We start from the raw sequence: 18,571 nt of genomic DNA on the forward strand, positions 1-18,571 counted from the left end.
CATTCTAAACCTTACCCCTCCCCCTTTGGTCTCTGGTCACGTGGTTGTGTCATCAGAGGTCCTGTAAAGCATCTCCTTCTAGACCTAACCATCCCCTCACAGCACCACATACTGCCCTCTACAATGCCTGTCTCACAGCACAGCATTCCTCTTCCACTCACAGCACAGAACACAACTCCCCTCACAGCACAGGACCCCTCTCTCCTTACAGCACAAAATCCCCTCTCCTCACAGCACAGAACTCCTTCCCCTCGCAGCACAGACCCTCCCTCCCCTCACACCATAGACCCCTCAACACAGACCCCTCTCCTCACAGCACAGACCCCCTCTCCCCTCACAACATAGAACCCTCACAACAGACCCCTCTCCCCACACAGAACAGACCCCTCTCACAGCACAGATCCCTTTATCCACACAGCAAAAAAACCCTTCCCCACACAGCACAGACCCCTCTCCCCTCACACCATAGATCCCTCAACACAGCACAGACCCCCTCCCCTCACAGCACAGACCCCCTCTCACAGCACAGATCCCTCTTCCCACACAGCAAAAAAACCCTTCCCCTCACAGCACAGACCCCTCTCCCCTCACAGCACAGGCCCACCTCTCCTCACACCATAAACCCCTCAACACAGACCGGTCACAGCACAGACCTCTCACCACACAGACTCCCTCCCCTCACAGCACAGACCCCCTTCTCCTCAAATTACAGAACCCCCTCCCCTCACAGCACAGACCCCTTAGTAGAGAACCCTCTCCCCTCACAGCACAGACCCCCCTGCTCTCACAGCACAGACCCCTCTCCCCTCATGTCACAGAACCCCCTCCTATCACATCACACACCCTCTTCCCTCACAGCATAGACCCCCTCCCATCAACCCCCCTCCCATCCCCTTACAGCACCTTTCTCCCCTTACATCTGCTGGTATTAGCAGCACATAGATAGGCTACACTCCCTTCTACATTCAGTGAATACAGTGTCTGTAGGCCTAGGGAGAATACCTTACTGGCCATGGACGCGCAGACCTGTATGACAGCTTGACTCCTCGAGTGGCTCTTCTTTCCTCTGCCTCCCTCACTCTCAGTCTCTGTTATTGCATGGGGGGGGCAATGGAGTGACCGCCATATGACTCTTTAGTCATACCCTGCCCTGACCTGTAACTCTGAACCCTCCTTCCAGCCTCCATCCTCCTCCCCTGTGCCACTATACTGCCTGCTTGTGTGTGTTCTGCGAAACAGCACAGACAGCACAGCAGGGACATGTTCTCTCAAGGGCCAGATTTCTAGGGTGCCCGGCTACGGGCCCCTTGGAACCCGATGGTCCCTAGGCAGCCACTTAGGTTGCCTAACAGTAAATCCACCCCTGGTGCAGGGTGTGGGACCCCCTGTACCCAGGTGCCCGTGCGCACTGCACACTCTGCACCCATTATAAATACACCCCCTTCTCCACTCCTTTTACAGCTTGATACGTCAACCTGAAAGTACCAACCAATCAGCTCCTAACTAATTTTTAAAACACAGCGTGTAAAGTCACAGTTAGAAGCTGATTGGCTGGTACTTTATCTCTATCCACTGTATCTCTCTCCAAGGCTTAGTACATCTCCCCCTGTATTTGGAAAATGACAGTTAGAAGCTGATTTGTTGGTACTTTGGACTAGATGTACCAAGATAAAATGAAGATAGATAAAGTATCAACCAATCAGCTCCTAACTGTCATTTTACAGACTGTGGGGGAGATTCATTAAAGCTTGAAGAGAGGTAAGGGGGAGATGTACAATGAGTTTCGGAAAGTCCCGCAGTGACAGTGTGTGACAACCCAAAATTGAAATAGGGGAGCCACACCAACTGCCAGTGAGTCCCGGCCTGTGAAGTTTGGCAGTGTTTGGGGTGGCAGTTGGTGTGTCTCCCCTATTTGAATTTTGCATTGCGCTACAGCCCCACCTCTAGAACCACCGCTGTCTGTCAAACACAGCATACAGTCACTGCGGAGGGACTTTCCGAACTCACTCTACTAAGCCTTGGAGAGAGATAAATTGGAGAGAGATAAAGAACCAACCAATCAGCCTTTAACGGGCATTTTACAGGCTCTGTTTGCAAAATGACAGGAGCTGATTGGTTGGTACTTTAATTATCTCCAAGGCTTAGTACATCTACCCCATATTACCAACCAATTAGCTCCTAACTGTCATTTCACAGGCTGTGTTTGAAAAATGATATTTGGGAGCTGATTGGTTGATAACTCTCCACTTTATCTCTTTCCAAAGTTTGAAACATCTCCCCCATTATGACACAGAAATATCATTATTACACAATGAAAAGAAAGAAAAGGAGCTCTCCCACTTAACTGGTATTTTAAAATTAATAGATTAATAATAATGATTATATCCTATTGTCAGCAGCTGTCAGACATAGGTATATGCTCAACCCTATAAACTGAAAAAGCAAAAATAGACAGTGCTAATAATAGGAAATGTAATGTAGAAATTGATACACTAATATAAAATCTGATCCATTCACCGGCCGGTGTGACCACTAACCTATTTTATAAAAATGATATCATTCATAAACATATGACAATATAATATAGACAATTAATGATTATGACAATTCTATTTCCACTGTAACAACCCCTTTAGATGTCTTTATATAATCCTCATTATAGGAGGAAGCTGCGTATAAAGCCACACAGGCGGAAAAACGCGTAAAGAAGGATTGTGATCCATAAAGCACCAGCTGGTATACACCACTACCTTGTACTGAAAAGGAGTATTGTAAGTAATTATTCCGATAAGCAGGAAGTGGATGGCTTCTATTTAGGGGGGCCCCGCACCACGCACCCTGCACCCATAATATTACTTACCTCTTCGGAGTCCCACGTCGGCGCGGAGGTCCGGCGCTGTAAAATGACTGTAAAATGGTCACGGTGGCCATTTTCCCGTTGTTTGCGCATGCGCAGTACAGGGAAAATGGCCGCGGCAGCCGTTTTCCCAGTGACCTGTGCACACATTATAGACTCTGGGCACACTCTAGTGCCCAGAGTCTATAACTCCGGCGCTGGCTGCGCACAGCTCAGTGCACTGCCGCCCGCCGGGTGGAGAGGAGTGGGCCCGTGTCGGAGACTGCACACGGGCCCCCTCCTCTCTAGAAATGCCCCTGATATAAATATGCATGCATGTTAAAAACGCTAAGACTTTCCTGCATGTCTTAGTAAACAACCTCTCCATTGTTGCCAAACGAACTGCTCTCTCTTTCCTTTTGCTTGCTTAAAGGATGTACTTTTCCATCAGCAAAATTAATTACGGATGACTGTTTTTCAAAATTGCCTAATGCACCTCATTCTATTGAATATTGATTGAATCATTCACAGGTTGCTTGTGATCAGAATTCAGCTGATATCGTATTCATTATATATGCTATGCAAAAGTGAAATGAGGATTATATAAAGACATCTAAAGTTGTTTTTACACTGGAGACAGAATTATCATAATCATTAAGGATTTAGGGGCCTATTCATCAACACTAAAATAACGTTTTTATGGACATTTTCCTTAATTGATGTTATTTTAGTATTAATTAACACACTTAATACAGGAGATATCACTGCTATCTCCTGGTTAAGTCTCCCTGCGTTAATTTCCACACTCCCCATACATTAGTAAATTAGTATGGGGATGTGGAAATTAGGGTATTCATCAAATTCCGAAAATTATGTATATTTGGAATTTGATGAAGTTACTTACCTGCTTCCAGCTGGTGAGGTCCCCCGGCGTCTCCTCCCGGCGCTCTGGTCCATCCTCTGGCTCCAGTGGCTGCTCTGACACGTGGTCTCCCAGCAGAACACAATAAAGTTTAGAAAAAAAAAAACGTATTTATTTTTTTCTAAACTGTACTGTGTGTTGCTGGGATACCACGTGTCAGAGTAGCAGGACAGAGCCGGAGGCGCTGCAGCGGGCAGGTAAGTGCGGGGACGGGGAGGAGATATGCGGAGAGGGGAATGGGGGTGAGGAGGACACAAAATTACCGCAGCTGCAGGCAGTGCTGCACATGCGCTGGTTTTGAAGGATGTAACAGCGCATGTGAAGCACGAATTACAGCAGCGGTAAGGTAGTGTAGGGAGGGAAAACTATCTTTTTCCCAAAAAGCTGTCTTCGCAAAACTGACAGCTTTTCGGAATAGATAGTTATGGAGAGGAGGAATGATGAATTCCACCGGTAATTAGGCAGAACTCCTTGCGAGTTCTAAACCTAATTACCTCCAGAGAATTTTTAGGTATGATGAATAGGCCCCTTAGGGCTCTATTTATTAACATTATTTTTACTAAAATAAAGTGAAAAAGGGTGTTTTCACACCCTTTTCACATTATTTTAGTTTCACCTGTAGTTATTACAGGGCAATTGGAGTAGAATTAGTAATTAGTCACTTATTTTTAGTAAAGCAGATCGCATTTCCCATAATTGTAATGGGAAATGTGATCCAACCATAGTTACTAAAAATAAATTGTAAAAAAATACCGGGGGAAGCCCTGTGATAATAACGCCACCTGGAGGTGGCGTTATCCAGGGTCTCCCCCGGTTACCCGGCTCCCACTCTGCTCTAACGGGGAGAGCAGACCCGGGAGCCGGTACCAGTAATCAGCTGTGTGGTCTAAGCAGACCGCAAGCTGATTACTGTAAAAAAAAGAAAAAAAAAATTAAACATTTTTTTTTTACTTACCTGAATCCAGGGACCGGTGATCGGGCCTCCGGTGATGGCTCCTCTCCGGTCAGCTGGTCTCCCATAGTACACTGGGGCCCGGTCATCAGGTGATCGGGCCCCAGTGCAGTATGGGAAATCACCTGATCGGGAAGCCCGGAGAAGATCACCGGAGGCCAGGAGGTGCAGGTAAGTGTAATGAAGGGAGGGAGGGGGTCGTGGGGGGGGAGGGGGGGTCGCGGGGGTTCGCGATTGCAGGGGGTGGGGATTAGCATCGGTGGGGGGTAGCAGCGGTGGTTGGTCGGCGCATGCGCGGGCTCTTAGTCGCAGTATTTTTTCCGAAAATACCACGACTAGAGTGCGGTTGGGATCCGCAGGGACAGAGCTTTATCGCAAGCTCTGTCCCTGCAAGGGATTTATAGTAAATCCCTGTGATATTGCCTGAATTCGCAATGCGAATTCACTCGGTAATATCACACTACAATCCGCATTCAATATGCGGATTGTAGTAAATAGAGCCCTTAGTCACATTGCTAAATTGTTTTATGTACCATTGTCTATATTATATTGTCATATGTTTATGAATGATATAATCTTTATAAAATAGATTAGTGGTCACACCGGCTGGTGAATGGATCAGATTTTATATTAGTATATTAATTTCTACATTAAATTTCCTAGTATTAGCTTATCTACTGTCTATTTTTACATTATTACACAAGGTTGCCAAAGTCAGTAAAATATACTGTCAGTCAATAAAGGGGACACATAACTGATGATAGGAATAAGAGGCTAGTAAACACCATATCCTCTAAAAATGACAGATGTGTCACACCCACTATTTTGAGTATGTAGTTGTAAACCCCTTAGGGCAGGGTCACATGGGTGACTATGGTGTAACAGGACAACGGATTTTCCCATTAACTGCAATATTCTACTGACTGAGCATATCATCACTTCCGGACGCTGCGGTTTCATGGTCATAATACAACTGTCAATAGATTGTTATAAAAAGGTGCATGAAAAACATTTTCAAGGCCTGAAAGACACCTTAGGGCCTGATTCACTACGTATCACAACTGAGATTACACACGCAGTTCAACTGCGATAGTATGCTAATACATTGCAATTGCTATCTCGTCACAGCACTACATAAGGACGCCCACTTTACTTAGCACACATCCGTAATGTTTAGCAAGACTGCAAAACCATTGGCAGGGACAGATTAACGGTGGGGCAGTCGTCCCGGGGCCAACTAGGGGTTAAAGTGGGCCGGAACAGGAGATGGAACCAGTTCCGCCTCCTCGCCCCACCTAACTCCGGTGTAGCAGGGAGGCTCCATTTGCCGGGCGTCTGCTGAGATTTTGTTACCAGCGGGCTCCCGGCTCCCCCTACCCCAGCGCAAGCGTCAGCCGGTGTCTAGAGCTCACACCTGAGCTCCGGCTTCTGGCTCCCACAGTGTGCAGTGCACCATGGGAGAGACATAATGACGTCTCTCCCTTAGTTCCGAGGAGCGGCCAGTTGGACGAATGCGGATGCGGGAGCGGGGCTTAAGGTAAGTATTGTTTTTTTTTATGTAAACGTCTTCACTATAGGGGGCACTACAACAGGGGGCACTACTACTGGAGACATTGCTACAGGGGGACCTACTACAGGGGGACCTACTACAGGGGGCATTGCTACAGGGGGAACTACTACAGGGGGCATTACTACTGGGGGCACTACTACAGAGGCACTAGTACAGGGGGCACTACTATAGGGGGCATTACTGTTGGGGCACTACTACAGAGGGCATTACTATTGGGGGCACTACTATTGGGGGCACTACTTCTGGGTGCACTACTACAGAGGCAATACTACAGGAGGCATTACTACTGGGGCATTACTACTGGAGCACTACTACAAGGGGCACTACTACTGGGGGCATTACTGCTGGGGCACTACTACGGGGGGATTACTATTGTGGGCACTACAACAGGGGGCACTACTACTGGAGACATTGCTACAGGGGGACCTACTACAGGGGGACCTACTACAGGGGGCATTGCTACAGGGGGCATTGCTACAGGGGGAACTACTACAGGGGGCATTACTACTGGGGGCACTACTACAGAGGCACTAGTACAGGGGGCACTACTATAGGGGGCATTACTGTTGGGGCACTACTACAGAGGGCATTACTATTGGGGGCACTACTATTGGGGGCACTACTTCTGGGTGCACTACTACAGAGGCAATACTACAGGAGGCATTACTACTGGGGCACAACTACAGAGGGCACTACTACAGGAGGCATTACTACTGGGGGCACTACTACAGGAGGCACGACTACATGGAGCATTACTGTTGGGGGCATGTCTACAGGGGACATCACTACTGGGACATTACTATTGGGGGCAGTACCACAGGGGACATTACTACTGGGGGCATGACTACTGTTGACACTACTAATGGGGGCATTGCATAGGGGGCACTGCATAAGGGGCACCCCTGGGGGCACTACTACTGGGGGCACTTCATAAAGGGCACCACTACTGTGGGCTCTGCATAAGGGGAACTACCACTTTGGACACCGCCACTACTATGGGCACTGCCAAAGGGGCACCACTACTGGGGGCACTACATTAGGGGCACCACTACTGGGGCACTGCATAAGGGGCACTACCACTACTGGGGGCGCTGCATAAAGGATACCACTACTGGTGGCATTGCATAAGGGGCACTACTGCTGTGGACATTGTATAAGAGGCACTACTACTGTGGGCATTATGTGTATTAGGGGCACTACTACTGTGGGCATTGTGTATAAGGGGCACTACTGTGGGCATTGTGTAAAAAATGCACTGCTGTGTGTTATAACATGAATAAGGGACACTACTATGTGGTGTAATGTGAATCAGGGGCAATATGTGCGGCGTAATGTGGATAAGATTGCGCAAAAAGTGAGTAATATTTCATGTGGGTGCCTATAAGTGTTTTTTTTCCTGTGGGTGTATATTGTGTTTTTTTTCGTGTGGAGCCCATGGGCCCCATTTCACAATGAGAAATAACCCCTTTAGCTGTTACTAAAGGGATTATGGACCTCATTCAGAGTCGGTCGTTGCGGCCGCACGGTCGTAAGGAAAAAGGGGCCGGATATGCAAATGAAGCGCTCGCAAGTTGCATCGTTAAGATGAGTTCGTTAGCTGGACGAGCGAGGGGAGGATGCAGCCGTAAGACTAAAAATACGCCCCCTTCTCGTTCCCATTACACGTCATCTCCGGGCATATAAGGATTAATCGAGACCATCGGGAACCATCGGAGCTGGTCGTAGAGCTTAAGGTTGACCATACCCTCTCTTAAGCACTACGATCAAGTCAGTGTAAAAACCTCCCATGTCACATGTGCCATGACACTACTTAGTTAATTATGCACTCCCATAAAACGCAGTTTGCATAGTCAGACATGCCTGCGTTCGGATCTCCATTCCCCCGTTCACAAGCACCTTCCCCTGTTACCACCCACAAATGCCTCATCCTGTCACTCAAACTAACGACCTGGCCAAGTTTAAGGAGAGAGCTATTTCTGATCGTAATAGCTAGTTTGCGCACGCGCACTGTGAATTTTATGCATGCACAGTTTAGCGAGCATCGGTGGCGTACGACCGTGTGGCCGCAACGACCGACTCTGAATGAGGTCCTATGTCCTCCTTTCAGTATTTAACAAACAACGCTAAGCTTATCGTATCGCTGTTTGTCAATGTACCGCTTACGAGCGATAAGGTTCCCATTGTGCATACACCCATTTTGTGCATATTTAATGGGGCCCTCACATGTTTGTTATCCAGGGGCCCCCACAGACCTTAATTCGGCCCTGACCATCGGTACAATCGAGTACCATCGCAGCACACTAGCACAAGCTCTCACCTTACTCAGAAATTGCTAACTTCCACGCACGCTATGAGTACTCAGACTGCGTACGGCATCGCAGTGGCTAATTTATGCATGCCCCTTCATTGGCGTCTGAACACACTGGAACACCTGCGTTTCACAGCCCCCCCCCCCCGTCACCTCCCAAGAACAGCACTACGTATCAGTCACACTACAATGGGTAGAGCATTCACACACTGCGACACATATGACCGATTGTGTGCATATTCACTGTTGTGATCCTTGCTGAATCAGGCCCTTAGTACATACTCAGTTTGCATGATAGTTTTACATGTGGATGGTCTGTGCAGCGCACAACAAGAAAGTACACAGCTACTGCTCTCAGGAGCTATCCACACAAATTACTACTGCTCAAACCTTACATTGTTATGATATTGTTGTGTAAAGCTAAATATGATGGAAGGTTGTAGTTTGTTTTTTTGTTGTCATTGGTTATGCCCCACTTTCTCCATATGTTTAAATGGGAGACCTTCTAATTCTCTGCATGTGTCAGTATGGAGCAGGCTTAGGTAACCCCTAGCTCTCCTAATGTTACAGTATGCCATTCTAGCCTTTGGAGCTTAGATATAGCTGTCAAAATAAGCAATTATCAGCACCTAGTGGCATTTATGTGTTATTTCACCTGAAAGAGAACAAAACATCTTGCTTTGTATCTTGGCTTTTTTTTTCCCCCTGGGGGTAAATTTATTAAGAATTGTGTTTGGCCGTGTTTAAACACACTGGGCAAAGCTGGGATTTGCATTGGGACACACATCACGGGTGCCCCTTGCTAAAGCATCATCCAGCCCCAAACTGGTCACCCCAGCCCTGGGATTCCTCAGAAAGTGGGGACCCTCCAAAAAATAAGTCACACCTCTCATGGATAGCACAGAGCTGGGGTGAAGCCCGGGGCTATTCCCTACATCCCTGGTGGTGAAGAATGACAGGATCCACAAGGTTTCCTACACCTCAGCACTGATTGGCTAAGAGTCAGACCTCTCTCAGGCAATCAGTGGCCACTGCCAAAAAAATGGCTGTTGATTGGCTGGAGAGGTATAACTCTTAGCCAATCAGTGCTAAGTTGTTGTTGGAACACATGTGGAGGAACTGTCATTCCCTGGGAAGCACTGTAAAGTACATTATGTACATGGGTATGATTTTAGATTGGCAAGTATGTGAGCGAATGTTTATCCAGTAAAATCAGACCAATACGAGAGTATATATTGTGTACATGTGAGAAAATCTTATAGTCTTTTACAGTTGGAGAACAAACCCGCCAGACGTCATATAAGTCAAATTCCACCAAGAGTTTCCTCAATAAGGCTGATGTATCAGTATTGCCACTACTTGCTCCAGAAGCATGAGGTGATGACTTATCTAACTGAACATCAGGGACTAGATTAAAATCACACATTATAATCGTGTGACCACACCTGATCTGGTGGACAGTCTCAAATACTCGTCTAAGGAATGGAATTTGGTGTGTATTAGGGGCATAGAGGGAGACCAGAGTGACCTCTTTACCATCCATCTGACCCAATAATATTAAATATTGGCCATTATTGTCTTCCAGTTTATTAGTTAGAGTAAAGGACACTGAATTATGGAACAATATCGCCACACCATTCCTTTTAAGTGGACCATTAGCATAGTATGCAGCAATATATCTCGTATCTCTCAGTAGCTGTGGGGATGAGAGTGAAACATGGGTCTCTTGTAAAGCTACGACTTTGGCTCTATGTCTATGAAAAGTGGACAAACCTAGCCTATGTTTGTTAGGGGAGTTTAGTCCATGAACATTTAAGGAAAATAATTGAACCATATTTTATACAAGAGTACGTTAAATTTGGCATAAATACCCAGAGTATCTAGCAAAAAACTAGAGGCGTGGACAATGGCACCCATCGTAGAAGTAAACCAAGAAGGGAGAGACATTAGGAAGAGCAATAAAACTATAAATAATAAAAAGGGGAAAACTTTGGAAAAACTGAGATAGCCCAAAAGGTTAGGGCTACAATATTTGCCGTAAGGGTAAAAAAACGGCAAAACCAAAAACATGGTGGTACGTGGCCTGTGTCAAAGACCACCCATGCAGTGTGTCAATAACTAAAAACAGATATAAGTGAACGACATAAGTATAGAAGAAAAACTATATAGTTAAATACAGTGAGGCATACTGCGTAGTAACCATTCAGAACCTCATTAGAAGTTAAAATCGCACTATAGCCATTACCAGAAATATACTGTCAAAACATCATACACTCAAAATAACAAAATAAACGTGGAGTCGCTACACCCACAAAACTACAAGATTAATAATAGTACCTGAAACTTTGAAGTCTGCATAGCATAAGACAGCGTAGCTAGTAAACATTAAACAAAGTTAGTCAAATGAAAATACACCATAGAGGGACCCTAGAGTATAGCTTTGCAAAGGTAATGGGGGAGTAACGCATATATAATCCCCCTCCCCATTTCAATAGTGAGTGAATTCCTTAAGCTAGCATGATAATCAAATTTTTACTACTCATTATAGTGTAAACAAACACAAAATATCAATGCAAAATAGACATGAGATAATTATTTTATGCAAACTCTCTGGTTATATAGGAAAACTATCATTGAAATGAATTCAACATAATCAACACAGTAACTGTGTGAGTGGAGTATTCTCACATGGCTATAGACCAGTCCTTGGATACTTGACCGCTAGAACCGGGGACACAAGTAGACACTGTAATATCCCATTCTGCCAAACTACAGCCTCTACATTGGAAATAATATGAGGAGGACTCGTAACAAATCAGGAGCTTCACAGGAAACCCCCAGCGGTATGTGATGTCATTGTCTCTTAGAGTTGTGGTAATGGAGTGGAATGAGAGCCTTTTTGATAGGGTGGCAGCAGACAGGTCAGGAAAGATTTGGGGACCCCTCAGAGAGTCAGTGCCATCAACTTGGTGTGCAGCACACAGAATTTGCTCTTTGAAGTGGAAAAAGTGGACACGCATTAATCTGTCTCGCGGAAAGTTGCCTAATCCTGTTCTTGGTTTGGGAAGGCGCTGGACCCTATCAATTATCAGGTCTTGTTGAGAAGCCATAGGGACCAACTTGAGGAACAAATCTGAAATGTAATCTGGCAGCTCAGCGTTTGACACTGAATCTGGGATGCCACGAATCTTCAGATTGTTTCTTCGTGAGCGATCTTCCATATCTGCTATTTTATCTCTCATGGACGATACTTCGGTTTGGAGGTCAGCATGGACTGTGAGAATATCGTTATGAGATGGTACCAGTTCCTGCATTTTCCCCTCTAGATGGTTGGTACGATTGCCTAGCCCCACAAGATCAGCTCGGATAGATTGTATAGAGGTGTCCACATCCTTCAGCACATCATCACGAAATGCTGCAAAAACTTGAAACATAGCTTGAGTGGAAAGCGGGGCATTTACATCCAAGTCTAGACCCAAGTCAGACGGGGAGACCATCTCTTGTGAAGCAGACATAGAGATCGAACCCAATGCTGGGGAAGGCATCTTTCCCGTTTTGGGTTGAGGGGTAGCCGAAAAACGGATTAGTGTTGGAAGTTTGTGTTGTCTTGTTTTCCTAGACGGCATAGTCAGGACTAAAAGTAGATACACCAAATTGAATCAGAGAGGAGTGTCACAGCTCTTTGTGGGGATAGCGACTCAAGAAGAGGGGGTCACTGCATGGGTTGGGCAAGCATTACCCTGAGAAGACATCATTCTTTAATCGGATAGAATCACATTTCTGACACTGTTATGTATCAAATAGGAGGCTATCCCTTTCCAAAATATTTAGAAAGGTTGGTAATGATGATCACCGAAAGACAGGTGCAAGAGGTGTAGAGTTATAGAGTTTGGAGCCGTTACGGCAACAGTTTTCTTGAAAACCTGCCCTGCAGCTTTGTCTATTGCCTGTGTAGAAGACTCCCTGATTAATCGCAGTTAAATTGGAGGCTCTAATAGACAAAGGTTGCCCTCCACTTCTCAGGTGGGAAGTAGCCTATGGGCAATTTAGGAGAGTGGCTGGGTGCCCTTTCTCACCTTCATTCACAGCCGCTGCGGTATCCGGCGGCCGCAGACCAAGCCTGCGTTTTCAGTGGGGGGAGAGCTCTTTCAGGAGCAGGAGAGCCTGCATGCCTCAGTCGGAGGTAGGTGTGCTGGGCGGCGGGGACCACGGGAAGGCAGCGGGAGTCCTGTGCTTCAGCCGCAGGTAAACCGGAAGCGGCCATTCCCTCCGTCCAGCAGCAACTTTAGGCCATGGCTTCCAGAGCTTTAGTAGGCCCCGAAAACGGAGCATCAATTTGGCTGCGGGTTTGATGCTGGAATCAACCCAGGCGATGGAGGGGATAACCGCAGCCTCGAGAGAGGGGTGTGGAGTCAGTAGGGCAGATGGAATTCTCCAATTTGCCCTTATACAGTAGGAGCCCTTGGAAAGAACGTCTTTGTCTAGCTGGTCAGGCCACGCTCCCCGAGCTCCTTACTCTCAACAAGAATATTTGTCTTTAAATGCATTTGTTCATTGTGTTATTTTGATTTTATTTTTTAATGTAACTCCTACTCCTTGTTTACTACTTCTGAAAGTGTATAATGCATGATAAGACCAGTATAGAACCCTTCTTGGTAAACCAGTCCATGCAAGGAACACAAACATTTTTGCCTTTTACATATTTTCATAATGATATATCCAGAATACCAATGACTAAAGGGACATGAGTTGCCGTGAGTCGAGGTGACTAAGGGGCTGCAATGGAATCTTTTAACTCTCTTCTATATCGTATCTTGCCACTCTCCAAATATATCCCCATAATCAAAATCAGAGCCAATCACCCAATCGCCGGTGGTTATTTGTCAGTGAAAGATCCAATCACCATTTATTTCTTCCTGTCAGTGTATAAGAAGTACACAGGTGTGGGCTTCTCCATACCTAATGTTCCATATTATCACTCATACACCATCAGGTGTTAGTGATTGGTGATTATGTTTTCACTGACCAATCACTGACAGTTTTCTCCTGTCTTGTGTCTGAGGAACATCAGTGAGTCAGGAAATGTCCTGGAAAGCAGTGACGTGCGGTGAGGTCAATGACTGAGGAGACACCCGTGGACATGGGTCTGAGTGCTGGGAGCCTGTCTCACCCCCTACTCACTGTAACTCTCCCCTCACTTCACTAAGTTTCAGGGGTATATTTACTAAAGTGCAGGTTTTTAGAAGTGGAGATGTTGCCCGTTGCAACCAGATTCTGACTTAACAATTATCTAGTACCTTCTAGAAGATAATAGCTGTAATCTGGTTGGTTGCTATGGGCAACATCTCCACTTCTAAAAACCCACACTTTAGTAAATATACCCTTCATTGATTCTCCTACCTGCATCACTGTGTCCTCTCTTGCTGCTGCAGACGAGCTGCAATCTCTAATTACTACACTGCACTTCCTGGTCATGACACATCCAAGGTGTCCATCAGTGCTCAAGGCCCATACTCAGAGGCATCCTTCTATTAGCTCTCTTTCTGTGCAGCTTACAGCCCATGGTGTGGCCCCGCCCCCAGCTCTGCAAGCAGTGTCTGACTATAGAGAAGCGAGGCTGAGCTGTTGCTGCCTCATCTCTCGTCTCCCTGATGTCCCAGGGAGCTCCACAAAGCTGGTGAGTGTTAATTATAAAAATGATTACAATAAACAAAGAAGATGGTTATAAGTTATAAATATCTTCTTTGTATTATTTTAATCATTTTTATATCAAATCTCAGGAATATGACAGGGGAGGCTCTGCCTCCTATGTCTAAGGAGGTGCGAGTGTATCTCTGAAAAGAACACTTTGTTTTTGTCTTTACACTTAGGCAGCCATAGACAAGATTATAGATGCCTGGAATCCCCTGTCCTCACCAGACTGCAACATATAAAGTGAAGCAGAAACAGATGTACTGGCTCATCTTTACAGGATATTGTGATGTCTAAACATATAGATTATGTTACGTAAATTGTTGTTAAACATATATTATGTCTTACCTGAAATCTGGGATTTCTTCCAAAAACACTACAAGCAAAACATCCTCCCGCTGATAGAAGACTCTAGAACACGCCATTTCAATCTCTGTCCTACACCATTGGCTTTCAAGATAATTCCTACTGACCACACACAAGGTCTTACGGCTGTTGTTTATAGCATCCTGGATGTTATCAATATGGTAGAGTCCAGGAATAAAGTCTCTAGGCTTGAAGCAAAGTTTATATTTGCGTTGGCCTTGACCTTCTAAATGTAACAATAGTTCCTTTATGACCCAGTCTTCATCATCTGAGCAGTAAGAGATATATGCATCATATTTGTAAAATCTGTCCTCCATCTGTAGCTTCCATTGAAACCATACTCGTATCATGTAGTAGAAGTAAAGTATGGACCACTTAAGCTTAACCATCACAAGACTCACTACCAGAAAGAGTAAAGTTAAAACAAATGTTCCAATGAAAAATAACACAGAGCCGTTGGTCCCACAAAAGCTGAGATCTTGGCTGACCAAATTAATTTCGTATGCTGCCCGGTCAAAGCAACTGTATGATTGTATAAACGGTACCTGCACCTGAGTGTTAAATTCAGACCAATTCTGGAACCAATAATTTTCACAATAACAAGAGAGGGTATTCATAGACACATCAAAATATCTTAAGTTGGATAGTGGTTTCAAAAGGTCCCTGCTAACATTCCTTAATTTGTTCTGCTTCATCGATAGGTGTTCCAGCAAGGTGAAATGATCAAATATATTTTGTGGAAGATGTCTGATTTCATTGTTGTCAATAGTCAGATGCCGTACTTGGCTACATTTTGTAATTAAATCTATTGTGGAAAGTAAATCGGAGCCCTGATTGGTTTCAGACATATCCAATTGTGTCAAATTTGGCAAAAAGGAGAAAGACACATTTTTAAAAAAGAAGGTTGAAATACCTTGAATATTCAGTTTTTTAAGAGATTGCAGACCTTGAAATAGAGTTTGTGAAACACTGTCCTTATAGCGATGCATCTGGTAGCTTATGTCTAAAGTTTCTAACAGCTCAAGCATTTCAAAAGGACTTTGAGAGTCACGCTTGTTAAATGACAACTGGTTTCTACTTATGTTCAAACTAGTGAGTGTTGTCAACCATTTAAATGCACTATCGGAAATTTTATAAATATTGTTAGTTGCTAGAGAAAGTGTTTTCAATGATGTCAGTCCTTGCAGACCATATTTTTGTATTGTATGAATTTTGTTTTCTGACAATAAAAGTGTTTCGAGTTTTTGCAATTTGTAAAAAGTGCTGCTCTTAACTAATGAAATGCTATTATCTTGGACATCCAAAAACCTCAGATTCCATAAATAAAAAAAACTCTCTCTTTTAATATCTGCTATTTTGCAACTCCTCAGGATAAGGTGGGTTAATTTGTTTAAGCCTTTAAATGCATTTGCGTTAATGTAGGTCAAATGGTTTTTTGATAGGTCCAAGTACCTCAAACTTATTAAAGGACTAAACAAATTGTTTTCTAATTTGAATAGAGTATTCCTTTCTAGGATCAAGGTATGAAGAGCTTCAAGGCCAGCCCATGCAGTTCCATTAATTGCTGAAATTTTACACTTGTCAAGATACAGGACTTCAAGGTACCTGAAAGTCTGAAGATCCATGTTTTCCAGTTTCCCAAAAGGAGTCGTTGAAAGAATGAGGGTTGTTAGGTTAGTACACATGCCTATCTCCTGTAGGTTAGAGTTTGCAACCTTGGAATGCTTAATGTCCAACAGCTTTAAGTTTGGTAAAGCCTGGAAAACCGGACAAGCAGTGGACAGTTCATTGTTGAGTGCAGGTCTCATGCTGGACCAGTGAAGTTCTGTCAAGTGTGGTAATTCAATTCCCAAAAGTAAGGAAATATTTAGAGGGTTTGCATCAAAGTTAATCTGTGCTAAATTAGGTACACCTACAAAGGAGCTAACATTTACAGCAGTCATGTTGTTCTTCATCACTCCGAGATTTGTTAAATTGGGCATATAGAAATTGCTAAGATCTAAAACTGAAATTGAGTTATAGCTCATGTCTAAAAAATTCAATGAGGGAAGAACCATCACACCTTGTTTATTTTGTAATTCAGATATAGAATTATAGCTCAGATTAAGTTTGGATAATTCACCTAAATTTTTAATTGCTTCAGCCACAAGTCTAAAATTTGAAATGTGATTAAGAGACAGATCAAGTAATTGTAGAGCATTTAGAGGGTTTAATGTCATGCTTTGTATCATGCTTATTTTGTTATCGGCAATGCTGAGAGTTCTCAGGTTTGTCATATTATTCATGTTCAGTTTGTCCAAAGACTGTATTAAATTATGACTGAGGTCCAGAACTTGAAGGTTGCTCAGGTTGTGGAAAGCCATGGAGTGAATGGTGCAGATTTTATTCCTACTCAGTTGAAGCTCTATAAGATTTGGCATGTGAGAGAAAGCTCTGTGTTCCACTATGGCAATGTCATTTTGGGAAACATTTAACCAGTGTGTTGTACTTGGAAGATGTTGAATGGTTTCTGTTAAGTTCACAACCCCTTTTTCTATGCAGTTGGCGTATCTTGTGTTCTCATAGGTCAGAAGACACTTTGCATATCCAAAGGCTGCTGTTGGCCGAACCGTGTGCAGGATTACGGTTAGCAAGGCAATTGTCTGTTTGGCTGAGTAGCAGTGATAACTCATACTAAAGATATATGATCTCATCAAATAGGACAGAATCGATATAGTGATCTGAAAAATAAACACGCAAAGTTTGATTTGAAGGCATATAGCAATCAATGTATAGTATAATAGATAATATATACATGTGTAATTTCGATATTGCAACCACAGTTCTCAACTGTGTTTATTATACAAGCAGATGTCAGTGTTTCACTGCTGATAAAGTTAGATTAAAAAAAGAGGTAGGTAGGGGATAGGGAGTGTGTCTACAACCAGGCTGTTATAGCAGATGGGGCTCCATCTTGTCTTACTCCATGTCAAGTTTGCAGCATGTGTTTGGTCCTCTTTATGCAGAAATAAAGAGTTTCTGTTTGATTATACTTTCTGCTGCTCATATATAGCATATCTGCAGATAAACGACCAGTGCTAAATTCCCGCCATGACCAATACAGAAGTATCCTCATACACTGTGACTTCAGTCACACAAAACAGCCCATCTTGGCACACCATGTACCATGCGACTGGGCCGTGCTGAGCATCTTTATCGCACAAAATGTGTCTTATTCACATAAATAAAACAACTGGAAGCAACAAAACTACACTACTAGGTATAACTGCAGAGCTTTCACGAGATGTGAGAAATCGGTATGATATACTGCTGGACGAGATGCCGGCGGTCAGAAGACCATCAGCGGCATCCTGATCTTCAATATCCCGACAGGTGCTAGTAAGTACCCTAACCCTACCCCTCTCTATCCCTAACCCTCCCCCGGTGGTGCCTAACCCTAATCTCCCCCCAGTGATGCCTAACCCCCCCCCTTCCCGCACCCTAAACCTAACCCTCCCGGGGTGGTGCCAAACACTAACATCCCTGCGGTGGTGCCTAACCATAACCCACCCTCACTGTAGCCTAACCCTCCCGTAACCCTACCCCACCCCGGGAGGTCCCTAATGCTAACTCCCAATCCCGGGCTAATGCTAGTATACTTACCTTCGGGATGCCATTGTCGGTATCTTAATGCCTTCAGAATCGTGGCATCGGCTTTCTGATAGGAGTTGGTATTTTGGCGTCAGTATACCAATGTCCAGCATCCCATCGGCCGGCATCTTAACTGCATCCCGAGACATGACTGACTGCATAATGAAAGTACCTACACTAATACGCCCCTGGAGCAAAGCTTTTTGTGAGATGTTATTCTGGCCTGTTTTCTCCACCAACATGACCAGGAGACTCCTGACGCTATTAAAGAAAGCCCATTACTGTGGACAACCAGA

The 18,571-nt window shown here is 44.6% G+C and overlaps 1 protein-coding gene across 1 annotated transcript in view; it reads right to left on the bottom strand.

The window, feature by feature from the left end:
- The window catches only part of LOC148501118 (uncharacterized), a 38,464-nt gene extending 21,147 nt beyond the window's left edge, over positions 1 to 17,317 (bottom strand). The window contains exon 1 of the mRNA XM_088451017.1: positions 14,628 to 17,317. Within this exon, the coding sequence (XP_088307143.1) occupies positions 14,628 to 17,317 (2,690 nt within the window). The remainder of the gene's footprint in view (positions 1 to 14,627) is intronic.
- Between the last annotated feature and the right edge of the window lie 1,254 nt (positions 17,318 to 18,571).

Source organism: Taudactylus pleione, unplaced genomic scaffold (genome assembly GCF_031769625.1).
Source record: "Taudactylus pleione unplaced genomic scaffold, aTauple2 ptg000535l, whole genome shotgun sequence".
NCBI classification, from domain to species: Eukaryota; Metazoa; Chordata; class Amphibia; order Anura; family Myobatrachidae; genus Taudactylus; species Taudactylus pleione.